The sequence below is a fragment of the Molothrus ater genome, chromosome 15, assembly GCF_012460135.2.
Source record: "Molothrus ater isolate BHLD 08-10-18 breed brown headed cowbird chromosome 15, BPBGC_Mater_1.1, whole genome shotgun sequence".
In the NCBI taxonomy this organism is placed as follows: Eukaryota; Metazoa; Chordata; class Aves; order Passeriformes; family Icteridae; genus Molothrus; species Molothrus ater.
In genome coordinates this window covers 11,243,601-11,260,343 of record NC_050492.2, presented here as the reverse complement: position 1 = coordinate 11,260,343, position 16,743 = coordinate 11,243,601, and the positions used below count along the sequence as shown (strand labels likewise).

Genomic DNA, 16,743 nt, shown 5'->3' with positions numbered 1-16,743 from the left:
AAATATATAAGAACATGTGCACAACCATGGTGCATTTGCACTTGCAAAAACCAAAATCACATATTTTTCACGTGACAGTTAAGCTCTCAGTGTATTTCTCCTGGGTGTAGAATGGTGTGTGCATCTTACCCTGTGCTGTTGAACTTGCAAATGCTTGTTCCTTCTTGGTGTTTAGTTGTGCATTTATCATAAAAAGATTTCCAAATTTCTGGATATAATATTTAATATCCAGAAGAAGTGTGTGTGTGTTATGTAGTTAGAATAAAATTAAAAGGAGAGTAACATCAAGTCTGAATTTTTCATGTATTCCCCTTTACAGTAAAAGATCGCTTGCTGTCTCTTTGGGTTCAGCACTTATTTTCTTGGTTGTCTTGACTTCCTTGAGCTGCTGAGCCTGTCTCACCTTTTCTGTGTCTGATGTAGAATCTAAATTAGTTAAGAAGAAACAGGATATCAAATTCAGTTGCCTCTATACAGGCAGGATGGCACCAGCTTAAATTGCTTTGATATAATTTTGCTTCTTTAATCCTTCCTCTCCAATCTGTTTTTGTATACATTAGATATACGAATTCTGGGACTGGAAATTTTGCCTAATGTAAGTTAAGACATGACAAATGAACCTGACATTTTTCCAAGGAGGGAACCAGTGAACATACTGTATTTATAGCAGTAGGAATGTAGTTTGTTGTTTACAGAAGAAAAATATGTGCTGTATGAGAACTTTGGTGCTGGAATATGATAAGTGTGTTTAGATGTGCTTGTTTCAAGTGAGGACACTGGGTTCAAAGAGCCAAACTGGTTCCCTGGAAGCTTGAGGTAAGGCTTCACTGAACAGGGGATTTAGGCTCCCAGAAGCTCAGATAGCAAGATGGAGAGTGTCACAGTACAAATTATAAACTGCAGTGTCTCCAGGATTGTCTCTGGGCAGAGTGGGAAGGAATGTGATGAAGGAGCTTCTGGAGGCTGGATCTGGACCAATTTAATTCGTGTTAATAGTAAGACTTTGTCTGCAAGCTGAGAGTTCAGTAGCTGAAGTTCTCAAACACAGATGTGCAAACATACAGAAAAAATTGATTCAAGGCAAGCATCTCTGCAAGCAGCCCTTGGCTGCTGTGACCTCCTGCAGTTGGGCAGGACTGCAAGAGGAGACTAGCCCAGGTGATCCAGATACCCAAGTTGTTTCACCTGCATAAAGATGACAAAAAGTCCTTTTCTTTTATAAAGTTTTCATTCTTTAAGAGGGTTTCCCCTGAATGCAATGAGAATTGCTTGGATGATGTTCCTTTGGCGTGCTTTGTACAAGTGCAAATTTCTATTTTCATACCAGCGTATCTGGTCCAGTCTGAATAAGTTGGGTTATTTTTTAACAATTCACTACTGACACTCCAGCTAGTTGTAGCTAATTCTTGAAAGGTTATTTTGTTGGCTTTGTGTCACAGGGGAAATAATCACAAAGCTTAACTGCCTGAAAGTCAGATGCAGTATTTTTCTATCTTGCTTCTGGACAGAAAGGCTGACTCTACAACTTTTGACCGTTGAAGTGCACATCAGCTTATGGCACTGATCTGCTCCTTTATTTAGCAGAAATAGTAAACACTGGAGTGGTCTGGGCCTGATGGATAGCTAAGGTCATAGTAACTTCCATTGTAGATGTTTTTTAATGGAGAGGGTGATTTCCTAGACAGATTCTTAGACCTATACTTGGCTTGTGTGGCTCAAGGAGAAATCCTTTTGCTTCAGAGTTGTACCTTTTGTCCTTTCTTGTCAAGCTGGGAAAACGATGCTTTGTTTTGCTCTAATAAAGAATTCACCTGGTTTCCTCTCTGCATCCTAATTGCTCTCTAGAGAGCACTAAAGTGTGCTTAAGCATATTGTAACTGTTTGCTGGCAGTGCCTGCTGTACGTGCAGTAATGCAAAGTGCTCCATCTCTGCCCTGTGCTGCAGGCTGGCATGATCCGCACGGACAAGGACGAGTTCTTCATCGAACCTCTGGAGAGGGGGGCCCTGGAGGAGGAGGAGGGAGGAGGCAGAACACACGTGGTCTATCGCAGAGCAGCTGCCAGGAAGCAGCTTCCTGGTGAGAACGTGGATACTGTGTACAGAGGTAAGGTGGGTTCTGGGACGAGGTGCAGCTGAAGGCACGCAGCCAATGTCATCTGCTACCTCTGGCGTTTTATCCTTCAAAGTGGAAATGGGCTCTCCCTCCAAGGAAGGAAAAGTAGGGAATGTGTTGAACACTTCCTAGGGGCTAAGCAAACAGTGCAGCAGCCAAAACCATCGCTGGGATGGTGGCACTGTCTTTGCCTTGAGGAGTTTTCTTGGCTCCAGAGGTGGCCAACATAAAGTTGTGTGTGTCCTCAAGCCCTGGGCCAGAGCAGAGAAAGGGGATGGTGGGTGACAGCAGTGCAGAGGTGGCTGTGGCTGCTGGGACAGGTGGCAGTGCTGGCTCTGCAAAGGCTGTGTTGGAAGGCTGCAAGCAGGACACTGAGGCTGGCATGGTACATGGGCTTTATTGACAGTGTCTTCACTGGGCTGCATTAGTCCCCAAAGGAAAATAAGGGTATCTCCAGCACGAACACAAACTTTCTGGACTTATTTATATATTGCCAAGTGTGGAATATAATGTACTAAGTATGTGATAGACAGTGATGGAATAGCAAGAATTAAATATAAACACCCATTCTGTGTAGTGTTTTCTGTTTCTCTGATAACTGCCTGGTTATTGCACCTTTTTTTCTGAATAAATAAGGGATGCAAATCTGCTAAGAGGATGTTTTGACAGCTGATGTTAACACTGAAATTAACTGGGTCATTTGAGTGGAAACAACAAAATAGCTACATTTTTGTTCCAAATGTGTGTACCAAACTGCAGAGTTGTTTGTCACTCATACCCTGGCATTATCTTATTTCAGTATAGTGGGGTTTCAAGTATAGGAAGGAAGGAACAGAGGGCCACAGGGATGAGGCACTGAAATTTGGGCCCCATGAACAATATAAATTTCTCACTGTTCAGGTTGGAACAAGGATTAAAAAGAAAGCAAGCAATATCATTCAACCAATTTTTTTTCTCCGCTTTGGAAATGACCTGTGAATTTTGGGATTGACACAGTGCTTTGGTGAGTTCTTCTTGTTGCCTTTGTACTCACTGTAGAGCAGATCTGGGTAATGCAGGAGTCTGAATGCCACAGTCCCAGAAGGGTTGGATGGTAGGTATGGTGGAAGCTGCTCTATTAGTGAATGTTTATAAAATTATTGCATGTTGGGAAATACCAGCCGCTCGCTGTGTTTCCTCTTAAACAAAAGAGACTTGATGTTGTTCACACCTTATGGCAGTATTTTTGGTTTTGGATGGTAAATATTCCTCAGGAGTAGGAGTCTGGTACACAGAACAGCACAAACTGTAGATCAGCCCTAGTTACTGGCACCTGGTACCTGCTGGAGGAGGCTCTGTCAGCAGTGGCTGAGATGCAGCCTGTACCTGGCAGCAAAGCCACACGCCGTGTCTGATGCCACCAGACTTGGTGTCTGTCACCTCCCCTGTGCCGGGGCTGGAGTTTGCAAACTGTGGTAAAAAGGCACGAAGTAATCACAGCCACCAGCCAGCACTGTGGGATTGAAAAGCAAAAGGGAGGCTGGGCTGAGAAGTAGCAGTGACCTTGTCTGGTACAGCAGGTGTGGGGACAGGTAGGAATAGTTGTGATATTTCAAATTTTTAAACTAAAGAAAGAATGCTGAGGGCAGTAATCTTCCCTTCTACACCATCACCTTTTGATTTGGAAACTTAGTTTTTATTTTGGAAAAAAAACCCCACTGTTACCAAAAGTCAGTAAAAATAAAAACTGTAGGGTAAAGGGAATTTTTTTCCATGAAATTGTCTTTGTCTTTAATAAAAAAAGTGAACAACCACTTGAAAATGGTTTGTTCTCTACATTTTTTTTATTAAATCTGGCTTCCCACCTCTGATTGCTCTAGGCAAAAGGCATGGACAGGATGTGCTTTCACAAATTGTAATTTTATTTTCCACTTGATCTTTTTCCAGAATGCACTGAGTTTTGGTTAACAAACACCAAAATATTTAGTGATTGGGCATTGATAAGCACACTCTGCTGTGTGTTTCCATAGTGTTCTAAACTGATTGATGGGCTGAGTTAGGAAATACTTAGTAGGGCACTTTCAGCATGCTGTATCTATTAAAAAAAAAAAAAAGGTTAACCAAGAGCACTCCCCCTCTTTCCAATATCCCTGGAGACAAGTGCATTGTTGCCAAATCCCATAAATTTACATGTGATGAATTGTAACACTTGGACTATTTTTAAAGGTCCAGCCTCCAGGAATCTTATGAATATGTGATGATTTTTTTTTCCCTAGGAAGCTTCTGGTTCTTTTAACTGTTGATAAAAATGTATAGTTTCTGGCTATGTAAATATTTTAAGGTAATGCGTGACAAACAAAATTTAAGTATTCCATAATTTTTAAAACAGCATCTTTTAAAATCCCATGATATGTTAATTTAATCCCATGATTTGGGAGGGGATTGTGAGTCATGATTTTTGAATGTTTTGGTTTGGATAGATAGATACAAATTCCTTATAAATATTCCTATCTTTGGCACTCTTTTCACAAGAAATAGGACAAGCTGTTCTCTCCTCAGTGAAACAGGAGGTGAAGGAATTGAAAACTCCATGAACTCGGAGTTGAGAGGATCAGCCACCATTTCAAGGTCTTGGGTGTGCAGCGGGCGGTGGCCATGCTGGACCTCACAAGGCACGAGGGTTTGGGATTTTCTACTAAATGCAGTTGTTTTGGAGGGTTGTTTGCTGAAGAACTCCATGCCCCCAGGCAATGTGCATCCTCCCCAGCAGAGCTCCAGCCCGGGGCTGCAAGGCAATGACACAAAGGTCCCTGAGGCTGGGGGGCAGCTGAACACCCCAAAAGGCAGCCAGGACTAATGAAAGATCCATTGACTGCTTGGGACTGAGTATTCAAAAAACAACCTAAAAATATATATATAAAATTGCATTTTCCACACCATGTAAATAAATTCTAAATTGTGTCAACAGATGTGGTGAGATGGACCTGACAGCAGGGTTTTTCTAGCATTTTCCATGCACTGTTATCTATCTTTTATATTATAATAAGAAAAAACGAGATTCCATCTGTCTGAAAATTGTAAACAAGCAAGCCCCACAACCTCCTAAGCCCTGCAGAGATCAAGGTGTGCATCTTGTGTTATGAAGGCTCTGCTGGCATGCTGGGTTTTGGAAAGAGGAATGTGCTCGGAGAGATCTGCCCTGCCCTGGTTCCAGACTGTGCCAGATTTGCTTCTGCATTTACGTAAAACGTTATCAGAAGATTGGGAAATGTAACTACTTGTTTTGGCAACCTGAATCATTTGTTTTGACTGGTGTGGGATTATCTGGGGTTTGGGAGAATTGCAGAGCATGGGGTGTAACATTTCTGCCTGGTCTTCTCTCAAACAATGCTATTTGTTAATGTACTGGAAAAATGTAAGCATCATATTTTAGACAAGTAATAATCTTCAGCAGAGTAATACTGTGAAAGTCTGTGTGAGCTCACTACAAATTAGGCTAATTGTTTCAGAAAGAGAAATATTTTCATGTAGTGGCTGAAATATTGCAGGTGTGGTGAGAATAAATCCTATTTTCTCTGGCAACTGCTTTTAGTGCTTGCATACATATAACAATTTATCTTCCTTTAGATAAAAATAAGCATCATGTTGAACATATTTTAATATTTCCAGTTGAATTCCTTCTTACAAACATGAGAAATGTTCCTTGATAGCAGTAAAACTACCTACATAATAGAACTGGAATTAAATAGATAAGCTAGAGTGGGTTGTTTTTTTCTTGAAACTGCTGGGTTTTTGCTTAAATGTTCTTTGAATGTTAACTGAAGAGGTGCTAAGTATTTAATTAATGGTTATGGTGAGGCCTGGAAAGCTAGCTTGATTTTTGCCTCTAAAGGCAATCTGATTAATCAGGCTTGTAAGCTTTAATATCACATTTCTCCACCTAAATTACTGTGTCTGTTATGTTGATCAGCTGAAAAGAAATGATTATACTAAAACTTCCTTAAGGTTTGCCTTTTCTCTAAAAAATGTTGTTTAAGTACTGTGCTCTGAGTTTTATTGTATTGTATGATTGATGAGAAACAGAAACTCAGCTTTAGTGACAGTTTTATTTACTGTGCAGATGAAAGATGACCTTAGCCAAGAACAGTTTATTACTGATGAAGACAGTAAGGTAACTCTCCAAATGTGCTTAAACCAGAAAGTTTTTGTTTCTGTAAGTGCCAATTAAATCCCTTGGAATGGCCAAGCAGAGTCTGACACAAGTCCCATCATGAATAGCTCTGGGCTGACAGAGTGGACAAACCCACAGCTCTGCTGGAGATTTGTGACCTCTTCTCTTGGCAATACTTGGGGTTGCTGGAGGTCAGACCTGCAGAGGAGTTGTGCCTTGGTGCTGAATAATGTGATCATTTAATGTGACCCTCTGATGTTCTTCCTGGGACAAACCCCGTCATTTATTTTTATTACTTTTTTTGGTAAATTTTTCAACTATTTTGTTTTATTTTTACATTGAGGTAAAATCATCCCCCTAGCAGTAACCACATGCCAGTCAGATAAAAAGACAGAAATAATTTACTGCTTCTACTCAATAGTGGTAGCCAGACTCTTTCTGACAGACCCAAACTGACAGAGCAGAGCTGGTCCTCAGTCCTCTCACTGGCATCTCCTGGCCCTCCACTCTTTGACATTTAGGAACCCTAAAAAGATAGGGGCCAGTCAGCAGGGGAGAAATCCATGTAAAATTAAGCTGAAAGAGCTCCACTCTGGAAGTTTTTTGAAAAGATGAAAGTTATAAGTATGATAAAGTTGTAACAACTCAGTTGCCAGAGCTTTGCAGGTTTTGGAGATGATATTTCAGAGGAAGACTCCTTCATCATAGTCCATCAAACTGTCAATGCCATTGATTTACTAATGTATTTAAATTACTCTTTAGAAACCAACGTGCATCTGGTGTATATTTTTCTGGATTGCCTGAAATGGCTCAGACTGGCTGCTGGCTGGCCAGCTGCCATTCTAATTTACACAACTTTCCTGGTTACCTTTGCAGGGGAACAGTTTCTTCAGGAAACTGAAGTTTCTCCAAATCCAATCAATATTTCCTCTCAGCTTGCTCTCTTGCTGATTAATTACTGCTCCCTTCTTTTGCAGTCAGTAAGACTCTGATGACAATATTTTTTGTCTCCTTCCTACATCATCTGTGCATGATAAATACATCTGTCTTTCTCTCCTGTCCTGGGTTTTCTCTGAATTCCACAGTGCAGATTCATGGGGATTTCTGGGAAGAGGAAGATTGAGAATTCAGTGGCAAATCAGCTTTTGATTCAGAAGCAAGGTTAAGCACTCATGGCAAAAACAAATCTCCAGGGAAAATGATCTCAGGCCATGGGATGTCACCCTTCCCAGCCATCTGCATTACAGCTGATCAGGCAGTTCTTTGCTAGGCAAATGAGATATTTGCAGTAATTTTGGGGAAAAAGCTAAAGGTTTCTACTTTTACAGTTGTGCAGTAAATCATGTGGGATGAGCAGGTGGAGGCTGATGAACAATGCTCTTCAAGGTACTGGATGGGAAATGCCAGGAATAGCCTATTTTCCTCCAGAGGTGATGGAGTTTTCTGCCATGGACTTCCTCAGTGGGTGGCCTTAGCAGGGCCACAGAATGGTGTCAGGTAAAAAGTCAAACCCCCCAGTGCTTCTGGGGTTGTCAGTTTCATTTTGCCTGGAAATAAAATTATTATGAAATGAATTGAGTTGATTTTTTTCTCAATATCAATAATTTTGCTCAGTTTTTCGATGGGGATGTGCTCATGTAGCTACTGCTGCGTGGTGAGGCATATGCATATCAGGACCACAGCAAAGCTGTGTGGGCTACCTTTGCAGTGTGCTTTCTTGAATTTTGGAGTGCTTTGGGAAGTATATTGCATCTTCAAAGGATTTTTCTTTTAATTAAACATCTCCTTTTTCCAGGTGCTCTAAATCACTTCCAGAATTATTGAACGTTCATGAAATAGTTTCTCATTATTATTTCTTCATGATATCAAATCTGTAGTTGCTGCAGCACTATTTTGTTTCACCAGGAACACAAATCCTCTGGTACAGAGGTAAAAACTGGTGGGGTGGCCTGGAGCTGGAGCAGAGCTGCCACCTGGCCCAGCTCCACTACAGGTTCCTGGCACTGAGCTGTCATCTCCTCTCCCACACACCCCACCAAGCTGTAATGAACTGTTGCTAAACTATTATTATCTTCCTGGAATACAGGAACATAATGATAGCATGTGAAGAAGCTCAGTTTCTGTATTTGTCCCTGCCTTTCTCATTAGGCAGCTTGGGATCTGTGTAGACTTTGAGGAAACACTTCAGTGCAGGCTCAGCTTTGAGCAGGTACTTAAATCAAATTGATTTCAGTGGGATTCAGGTACCTAACTTAGGCTAAATGGATTTTTATTCTGAATGGGTTTCTGTTGTGGTTATGAGGCAAGTTACTGGAGCAAGTTACTTCCATTCAGATATGCATTGATTAAGGGTGAAGGACTTAATTATTTGTACTTGTTTAAATATCACTGATTTGCCTGCATTGACAGCTAATATAAAAATAAAATTAATTTAATTCTTAACTGATGAGTTCATTTTAGCTCCTCTGCTAAATTCAAGCTCTATAAGGCTCTCCAAAATGATTGCTGTGAACAGCTTATAGCTGGAGTTGAATATTACCAAAAGTTGCTAAATATAAAAAAAAAGATAAAGCTGATATTGGCCTATGAAACAAGTTTCCAGTTCTCATATGAATACTCCTGTAAAATTTTTGTGATCAGCTCTGATGAAAATATTGAGAAAGCACTCATTTTATTTTTTACATCCTTGTATCAGCTAATCCTTCTATCCTTCTTTCACATCCTAAATTCAGCTTTGGGCAATGTGAAACTGAGGTTGATTAATCACTTGTTTGTGTTTACATTTAATCAACACTTGCTTATAAAGACAAAACATTTTCAGCAGATTTCATTAAAGTTCATTTTTGTGAACTTCCTTCTACTATCCATTGATCTCACAATCCTTAATGCATTTAGCCTCCCAGTCTCCTGGGAGGAAAGAGAGATCAAAATATTTGCCTTTTGGATGAGGGTGACATAAACCTTGTTTTCACTGCAAGCTGACCCCATGTCTTGCTGGTAAAAGCCCTGTGGAAGGGCAGAGTTCACTGGAGCAGCAGCTGGGAAGTCAGACTTTGCCTGCAGAAGCCCAGCCAGAGCTCTCATGTGTGAGGGTGTGCAGCCGCCCACAGGCGTGTGGGGAGGTTTGCCTTATGAAAATGCATGTGCACACCCACAAGGTTTTTGCAATTTCACATTTACTGGTATGTTTTTCTGTGAAGTGTCATCCTGTTGTGGTTTGTTTATTTACAAGCTGTGTTCGTGTCGTCCAACCTGCTGAGAAAAGCAGAGGATGGCGAGGATCCAGCGGGTCCTGCCAGGCTCAAAGAGGGAGAAACTTGTTCACAGAAAGACCTTAATATTCTGTCCTGACAAACTGAAAGTGTTCTGCAACCCGTATCTCTGTTTGGGAAATGGATTCTGACAGTGAGAATTCAAAAATATGGGTAGCATGTAGTGTTTGCTGTTTTGTACCATGGGATTCAAACTCTGTGTTTAATAACAATACACAAAATAGCATCTGGTAGGCAACACTAAAATAAGCTCTAAGTAGAAAATGCTGATAAGTGTTTTCAGTTTAAAGTGTTTTCTGACAAAAAGTGTGACATAAATTTCATCTGCTGTCCATGATGATGATGATGATGCAGTGATTTGATGAGGCTGAAAGACATCATCAAGTGAAAGTGAGGGACAAGCCCAGAGCTTCAAGAGAGATGCATATCCTTCAAACGTCTACATTTCTATCATTTCTCACAACAGGAGAGCCACATGTGAGGCCTTGTGAAGTGGTCCAAGGATTAAAGATGTATTCCAGCTGGTTCTGATTGTTGTCAGCTCTGTGAGATGTGCTCCTCATGGGCTGGCCGGAGCAGCAGTGCTGTGTGGTGCTGTTATCTTGATGCTTGCAGAAGGAGCACTGGAAGGGTCTCTGCACTTATGGTGGTGTGAGCCCAGATGGAGAATGACAAACAAATGGCTTGGTCTTACTCTGCACTGATTTTCATGGCTGCCACGACACTTCCCTACACCCCTGTGTTGCTCATGAGGTCAATGCTGGTTTAAAGGAGAACCTTTCAGTGCCCAGAGCTGGTCCTTCAGCCTGACATCATTGGGCACCTCCAAAGCAAAAGCCCCTGCCTGAGCTGAAGGGCTGTTTGTTTAGCTGACTCTGTATATGCTGAGTTCTGCATTATATAATGTAGTGAAACCCTGCATTATGCACTGTTCCCCTTAAAAGCTGTTCTCCCCCCTGCCCTAGAGCCAGAGCCAGGACTCCTGCTTGTCCTGCCTCCCCCCTGCAGCCACAGATCCTGTGTGGGTCAGTGAGACCCAGCAGTGCTGGGGGAGCTGAGCAGGGCAGGCGCTGCTGCCCACCAGTGCTGCTGCTGGGGGGACTGCAGGACACAGAGCACTTCTGCCTTCTTAGACAGGCTGAGAGGAGGATGCAGATTCTGCCCCTGGTGTGTGCCAGTGCAGGGATGAGCAGGGAAGCTCGTGCTTCTTGGATGTTTATGCTTTAGCCAAGCATGTGTTACACCCTGCAGGAGGTGGGCAGTGCACCTGTGGTAAGCCGGTGGTTGGTATGAAGGAGGTGCCTGGTCTGCCCAGCCTTGGTTTAGAGCTAAAGCCTGTGTTGGGTAATAACTTTCCATAACCATTTGTGACTCTTCATTTTTTTTTTTTTTTTGGTGCTTTTTGTGTTTTGAGTTCTCTAAGCAGTGCTTGGGGCTGCTTGGACTTTTTAGGTAAAAATAACTTTCATTTGAAGAACAAGCAACAGCAGTGTTAACTTTCCTTTCAGCTAGTGCAAGGTTCTTTTCCCCTGTGCTTTCCTGAAATTCTAAAAGGCAAGAATGTCTTAGCCCAGGAGGAAAACAGCAAAGTTTTTGATTATAGTTGCTTTGGATCTGCAGTTTGGTAACAGTAGTGAATGAATTTCTTCTTGAAAATTTGTGCTTTTCCATAGAGCAGAAACACTGTTTCAAAACAGTGGGTAAGTGGGATAAAGCAGTAACAGAAACTGTTACTGCAAACTATGAGTGCAAGCTCTGCTTTTTCTAAATGATTGTGTTACAAATGATTTATATTGTTTTTTCTAAATATTTTGTCCCAAACTGTGTAGATCATAAAGTCCCATATTACATATTTGCTGGTAATAGTTTGAATTTAAATGTCTTTGCTCATTTGAATATAAACCTTGGGAGTTGTTTTACTTAACATTTGCATATTAGATTACAAATGGTCTGTCAGCAGGACTGGCTTGGACCATGATGAATTTTCAAGCCAAACAATGACTATTTGTTAATATAGAGGTGTTTTCTTGATCCCTGCAACACTCCTGCACACACCTGCATCCTGATTACCGAAGCTTTACTACTGCAGTGAGAGCAAAGGCATGGTCTGGGAATTGGTTTAAAGCAGTGCAACACCCTGCTAATGACAGTCCCCTCTCTCACTGGCCACAGTCTCTTGCCAGCTGTTGCTACCTGAGCCTCATTGCTGGAAGGGATGCAGCCACCAACTGGAAGCTGTTGAGTGTTCCAAAAGAGCCAAGGCAAGCAATTGAATCACTGCATTGCTTTCCTCAATGCCCTGTGCTCCACTGGCTGCATTTCTGGAAAGAGACCCTCAGAGAGTGGCACCTGGTTCTGGTGTCCACTTGTCCCATTCCTGTGCAAAAGGTGAAATCTCCTGCAGACCAACAGGTTCCTAATGTTCTATGTAATATTATTGCTCAGCTCATCAAACTGCAGTTCTTGTTAATGGGTTAAATTCTGTGTATTTCATCTGTCAGCAGGTTCTTTGATTAAAAGCCTGAGATGCATCTTTCTTCTTCCTTTTATCTCTGAGTTTTTGTGCAGTCTCTTCCTTGTTCCAGCTCTGTGTGTGTGCCTGGACCATCTGGCACGGCTCGGCTGCCCGTCAACGTGTGCTGCTTTCAAGGGGAAAAATTATTAATCACAATCTGGATGGTGAGGGGGTTAGGGATGGGTTTTATTTCCACTTCAGAGCTGGCAGTTCCACAGGTAGGCAGCTCTTCAGGCGAGGTCTCTCAGCAGCCTTTTGCAGCGTTGCCTGGTGGGTGTGTGAGGAAGGGTGCCCAGAAGTCCTGCAGAGCAGGGGAGGAGCTGGGAGCAGCGGTCCTGGTGGCTCAGCCCTCGCTGCTGTCCTGCTGCAGGAGCCTCAGGGTGCTCAGGATCACCTTCTGTAGCACTGCTGGGCTCCAGACAGTTGCCCTTGGATCAAAATTCATTTCCCTGGGCTCTGCTCCATTTTGCAGGGTTTGGTCATTACAGACTGTCAATTTTAAGAGACATGGGTTGTTTTTTTTTCCTGGTAACACTAATATTTTAGCATTGCTTCAACAATCATAGCTTTGTAAACATTGGAGTGATTATTTACAGAACATTTGAGGAAGGATTCTTTTACCCAAAGAGTGAGTTGCACATAAGACATGCTCAGTCTAAGAGTAACCTGAAAAGACAAGCCTAATGGTGGTTTCTATGAACTGCCACCTGTAGAAATTTTTTAAACTTGTAATCTCATCAGGTATCTGTGCACTTTGTGACCATGTCTGTTTGCTTGTCAAGGAGATCTTTTTTCCTGTGGTACTTGTGGAGGCATACTGCAGTTGTTGGTGTTTGCAGGTTGTGAACAGTGAGAGACACTATAAAATGTTTTGTGCCTGAAGCAGCTGCCTCCAAAACACCCATTCCTGCACCTCCTTCAAAAACCACCTTGCATCTTGACAGGGAAGGTTTACCTTGGTGCTGCAGGGCTTTTTTTTTTAATTTTAAAAAATAGAAACAATTTTTTTTTTTTTTCTGTCTCATCTTTTTTTTTTTTTTTTTTTTCCTTTTGTGAAGTATTTTAGGAATAAATGGCTGGTGCGGTTTTAAGTGATGCAGGTTTTTCAATGGATCTTTGGATGTGGGGAGTCATGACATTTTGGAAATGCTGTTCATCCACAGACCAGCAAACCTGGGTCACTTTGTGGGAAAGCATCTGGTGTGAGTGGTAGCAGCAGTATCTAAACAGTGATGTGAGAAGCTGCCCTTGCCTGACTATTAAAATATATGAAATTAGCAAGCACTGACAATTACCTCTTGTGAGCTGTGTTTTGTTGTTGCTGAGTGGGCAGCAATTCTGCTTGTCTAATTGAGCTTTGCTAGATCATAGAGTTCAGAGTTCATTCATCATACTGGGTTTCTTTCTTTCTAGGGTTTTCCATTTTTAGAGAGACCCTGTTATATATAGTAATGAACACATTGCAGTCGTGCATGCCTTTTTCCCTGTGGAGCAGGGCAGAAGTTTGGATCTCATTTTGCAGAGCTCTCGTTTACATTTTATTCACAATGAAACTGGGGATGCCAAACCCTAGATATTTGGGGCTTGTATCTATTTGTTGTGTGGCTTTTAAAGCAGATTCTTTCTACAATACATCAAAAAAATGTATTTCTTGAGGTTGGGGAATCAGATCTTTCAGGGGCCTGAGCTTAAAATATTATATTGTCCAAAGCCATAGATTAAATCTCTGCTTGAGTCCTTGTTCACAGACTTACTGGCTGTTCTTTTTGCCAGTTCAATGTAGCCTTTTCCTGGTCCCTCTTAAGAAATTGTTGACTAAAGAGCTGGCTGAAAAGCATACATGTTAACTTCATATTCTACTCACTAGCTGAAGTATTTTTTGCTGAGTTTTTCTTTAAGCAGAGCCTCTGGAGGCTTGTTAAACTATGAAATGTTTACAAAAAAGCAGCCCAAAGTCTCCAGCTAAGGGTATTAAATGTCCTAGGAAGCCCAAAAAAGCTGCTCCAACTTCAATGGAGTAAAATATACGAAAAGGGTAAAATCTGATTTTGAGTCGCTGTAAGATGACTTGAATATAATTACTAAATTTCCAGGTATTTTTCTAGGATATCCCAATTAAATGTGTGCAGAGAAATGGGTAGTATTGACATTTCCATGGCAACCCATTGTAGCATTTCAGATATTAACCTGCAGGTCATATATTACTGAAGCAGAATATTTTTGGAAGACTGGCAAAATCTACCATGCCTGCAAAATGTGCAGGCAACAGCATAGCAACAAAATGCAGACAAGAAAACACAGGCTTTGGAATAAAATCTGGGCTTGAAAGTTAAGTGGAAGTTTTGTTTAAGACTACACTGGTGGTGAGTAACATCACATTCCAGCCCCAAGGGGTTAATTGCTGCCATTTTTTGGCTGTGGGTCTGGTTTGTGTTTGTGGCTTGGTGTGGAACAGAGGTGGGATGATTGCAAAAATGTTGTAGCAACTCTTATTATCCTTTAATTCTAGGTGCTAACAGACTTTGGGGAGCTTGAGGTGGCCCTTTGTGCTTCTGTTCCACTGGTCATTGGTGGTGGTGGTGGTGGGATATGGGTGGGAAGGGCACATGGCCAGAATTAGTTAAGCCCTAGATCTCTGAGGAGGTGTTTACTGGTCCATGATGATGGATTGCCCACTGTTTCACATGGGAGCCTCTTACCAGAAGTCCTGAAGAGAATTAGATGTTCTTCTGCGCTGCTGAAACCCTGGAGAAAAGCACTGGCAAAGGGCAGAGTGTTCCTTGCAAGCAAACTGGTGTGTCTCTGGTATCTGGAGATTTGCAGCAGATCAGATTGATTGCACTGGTAGGATTTACAGACCTTGTGGGTCTCAGGTCAGACAGCTGGAAAGCCTGATTGTCTCTGAAGTGACGGCAGAGGCATTTCCAAGAACCTTTGGAAGAAAGAATCCCCTTTGCTTGGCAGCCACATTGCTTCCTTAAGATTATTTCAGGTTTTTAAAGTTTTTTAAGGAGAATTTGGACTGTTTGAAATGTGAGATGGAACTCTACTCCCACCAATAAATTACAGTGTGTCCTTCAAAATCCCCGTAGGCAAGGCGTGCTATGTGATAGCTAATTCTCACAGACCCTATGAGAATGCATTTTCTGGGAACTGTCTTTGTAATAATAAATTACTGGTTGGCAAGTGGATAGGGTTCAGCCAAGCCATGCACTTGATCCTGTTCACACTGATTTTAATGGAAAAATTCCCAGTGAGTTTACTGGGGGCAGACCCAGTACAAGGCTGTGGGAAACTGCCTGTCTGAATTTGCCTGAACTGCAAAGTGTCTTTGCTGCTGTTTAGATTAATTTTGTACCTTCTGGTTTCATGATTTACTTTGAGATTTTGTAACTTGAAGTTATGTTAAGAACTGAGCATTGAAAACATGACCTGTGTATTGCTAATGATTGAGTGTATATATGGACATGATGGAATGGATGGAGGCATTCCTAATGAAGTTACACTGCACAGGTGCTTGCTCTCTAACATTCCTTTTATGCCTGTTGAGAGACAGCAGCATCTTTCATTGTTCATGAAAAATTATCAGAGCCCCTTTGAAAATATATTTATTTTCCTTGGTTTCCCACTGTGCAGCTTGCAGAGGCTGTGTGCTTTGTGCTGCTTTCCAGTTGCAGCAGATGTGCTTTCACCATTTAGGACACAGACAAAGACTTGTGACAATGTCATACACATTCATCTCATTTGCTCAGAATTCAGGCAGTCTTTTCCTGCCTTTAACATCTCAGCCACCAGGAGATGGGTTTTTTCCTCCCCACTTATGCTTTGTCAATACCCTCCCTTATATCAAGCAACACATCATTAGTTTCAACTAGTTCAGCCAATTTGTCATTAATGAACCAGATAAGAAACTTCCAGATCAAAAGTGACCAGGTTATTTGTCATGGGATTTCAGGGTTGCTCCTTTTTGTTTTAATGAGCACTTTCTTCTGTCACCTGGTCAGGTGCTCCTTCCTCCAGCCTTTGTTAGATGCATTCAGAGGTGGGGTCTAATTTTGTTAAACTCTGTCAGTAACAATTGCACCTCTATTCCTCCTTGTGCTTTCCAATTAAATAATTTTCTGAATTTTCTTTGTACAGCTCTTTCTTTAGATATGCACTTCACTGTATTCACTCTCATTATTCCATTCATACTTTGTTTTTAAAATTCAATTTTCAGGAAATACATAGTGCCTTCTTTTCCTATAGTATTTTCAAAAAATCACTGCTTTTTGTGCATGTGGAAGTATCTTTTCATCCCTCTGCTGCAATTTTCTGACAACTTCTCAACTGATTTCAATAATTGATTGAATTCACATTGGGCTGTGCTTCTGTATGTTTCTTCAATTCATCAAAATAATTTCAGCTCTACAGTGTAACAGCAAGAAGTCTAAAATTTTGACTCATCAACTCTGTTGTTACTGGTCTTTCCACTTTCTTTCCTTTTCTTTCTTATCCAGGTAAGTCACTTTTTTCTTAATTTTTTCAACAACAATTGGTCTAATTTAGGTCTCCAGATGATGTCTTGGTGATTCCTATGTTTCCCAGATGTCCTAGTATCTTTCAGGCTTCTCATTTACATTTTCCATGGAACCCATCATGCCCTCTCAGTATTTTGATTACTTTATGCCAAAATGTCATGTTGCCTGAGGC

At 41.5% G+C, this 16,743-nt stretch overlaps 1 protein-coding gene across 1 annotated transcript in view; it reads left to right on the top strand.

The window, feature by feature from the left end:
* Positions 1 to 16,743, top strand: part of ADAMTS2 (ADAM metallopeptidase with thrombospondin type 1 motif 2) — a 170,450-nt gene that overhangs the window by 60,878 nt on the left and 92,829 nt on the right. The window contains exon 3 of the mRNA XM_036392015.1: positions 1,946 to 2,105. Within this exon, the coding sequence (XP_036247908.1) occupies positions 1,946 to 2,105 (160 nt within the window). The remainder of the gene's footprint in view (positions 1 to 1,945; positions 2,106 to 16,743) is intronic.